The 1,868-nt window shown below is 44.6% G+C and overlaps 1 protein-coding gene across 3 annotated transcripts; it reads left to right on the plus strand.

Annotated features, from left to right (window-relative positions):
- Positions 1-235: 235 nt before the first annotated feature.
- On the plus strand, positions 236-1,579 carry LOC147897056 (glutathione S-transferase U20-like). Of its 3 annotated transcripts, none has more exons than XM_087381757.1 (3): positions 236-678; positions 847-1,222; positions 1,359-1,579. In XM_087381757.1, exons 1-2 carry the CDS (start codon positions 364-366, stop codon positions 1,210-1,212), a joined length of 681 nt encoding a protein of 226 aa, XP_087237883.1. In that variant the 5' UTR covers positions 236-363; the 3' UTR covers positions 1,213-1,222; positions 1,359-1,579. The 3 variants fall into 3 exon arrangements, with proteins under 3 accessions (XP_087237883.1, XP_087237884.1, XP_087237882.1); XM_087381758.1 differs by having other exon boundaries at positions 1,396-1,579; XM_087381756.1 differs by having other exon boundaries at positions 847-1,579.
- The last annotated feature ends 289 nt before the right edge of the window (positions 1,580-1,868 follow it).

A 1,868-nucleotide genomic window follows, 5' to 3' on the forward strand; every position in this document is an offset into this window, starting at 1 on the left:
GCCTCCCACGAGGCCCTCGACGTACGGGAAAAGCATGAAGTTGGCTTTTCTCCCAAAATGAAAGTGGCTCGCGGTGGACCGAGCCACTTTCATTTTGGGGAAAAGCCTCGTTCAGGCTTTTCCCTCATAAGCATTTGAGATGCATTTCCCAACCATGACATAACGTATTCAGGAAATGAATTGATATATACGTATGTTCCCATTTGTCCATCTGTTTCTTATCCGAGACTGCGCTTTTCCCGAAGGCTGCTGAACGTTGCTTCCCGGTCGATGTTGGGTGCCCACTACAACTCATCGTCTTCCTCCAAGCTTCCCTAACCTCTTCTACTACCATATATCCTCTGCTTCTACATCCCGCCAGCCATGCCTTCTCACAACATCACACTCCTCAGCAGATGGTCCAGCATGTTCTGCCTTCGTGTGCTGATCGCTCTCAGAGAAAAGGGGATCGAGTTTGAGTATCAGGAGGAGGACCTGTTTAATAAGAGCCAGTTGCTGCTGGATTCTAATCCAATCTATAAGAAGGTCCCCGTCTTGATCCACGACGGGAAGCCCCTTTCCGAGTCGCTTATCATACTTCAGTACCTCGATGAAGAGTGGCCCGCGAAGAGATTGCTTCCGGAGGGTCCCTACGAACGAGCACTGGCGCGCTTTTGGGCAGACTTCGTGGATAAGAAGGTGAGCACAGAATGGTCGGATCTTTGGTATCTTTATTTTTCTGCACATTTAAGCACGAAATCTTATTTGCAGTTGCGTCCGGCTAATATTTGGTTCTCCATTTATACAAGTTAAGCTCCTAAGTCCCAAGGATTAAGTATTCAAATTGTTCGTGTTGGGTGCTCGTAGATCTTTGACGGAATCCGTGGGATTATGAGAAGCAAAGCAGGCGAGGGTGAAGAGGAAGGTGCGAAAGTCTTAACGGAGAACCTAATCGCTCTAGACAAAGCCTTCCAGGACTTGAGCGGTGGGAAGCCGTACTACGGAGGCGATTCACTAGGCTTGGTCGATGTCACCCTTGTGTCTTATATGGAATGGCTCAAGGCAATGGAAGAATTGAGCAGTTTCAAGTTTCCAGATGAGAGGGAATGCCCTCATCTGAACGCATGGACGAAAAGTGTGGGAGAGTGTGTAAGTGTTAAAGAAGCCATGGCATTAGCCCCTGCTCACAAAGTATTGGAATGGGCACGCGAGATTAGGAAAACACGTATTTGAGCTTGAGTAGGTAACACATTTCATACGAGTTGAGTTTTGGGAGTTTCATTCCCTCGCATGATTGGTTGATAGAGGAATTAGAACTTGTTTGAGATAGGCTAACTTTATAGTAAATAAAGTTTTACAATTTTGCATGGAATGGATAGATACACTTATCATACCCATTTGGTATGGAAAGCCTAGGATGGTTGCATGTTCATCATTGGTGGGTGTTCGAGTTGGGCGATCAGTTGGGTTGAGCAACCTTCGAACTTGAGCACTTTGTATCGAGCTTTTAAGTGTAGCCTTCCCTTTTTCACCTTTACTCAAATTTTTTAGGTCTTGTCATCCAAATGTAAGCCAATTAACCTTATTTGTATAAAAAAAGATCGTGTTCAGGTTGATGAGCGACAAGTTTTAAAGCCTTGGCTCACTTTGTGTTTGACTCACAGGGGTTCTATTTTTCTTGATGCATTTCATGTGTCGAACATGAGAATAGTTAGAGTAGGACATAAAATAGGGGAAAGAGGATGGGGAGGGGGGGGGAAGAGAAAAATAGGGTAGATATAAAAATAAATAATGACCTATTTTTTGTGTACCATCATCCATCACTAACGTGACTATCAAAACCCACCCATTTCTTAGTTACTAACACACATGTGCATAGTACTAGACTT

Source organism: Dipteris shenzhenensis, chromosome 11 (genome assembly GCF_047967505.1).
Source record: "Dipteris shenzhenensis isolate YYH24624 ecotype China chromosome 11, Dip_SZ_1.0, whole genome shotgun sequence".
Lineage (NCBI taxonomy): Eukaryota > Viridiplantae > Streptophyta > Polypodiopsida > Gleicheniales > Dipteridaceae > Dipteris > Dipteris shenzhenensis.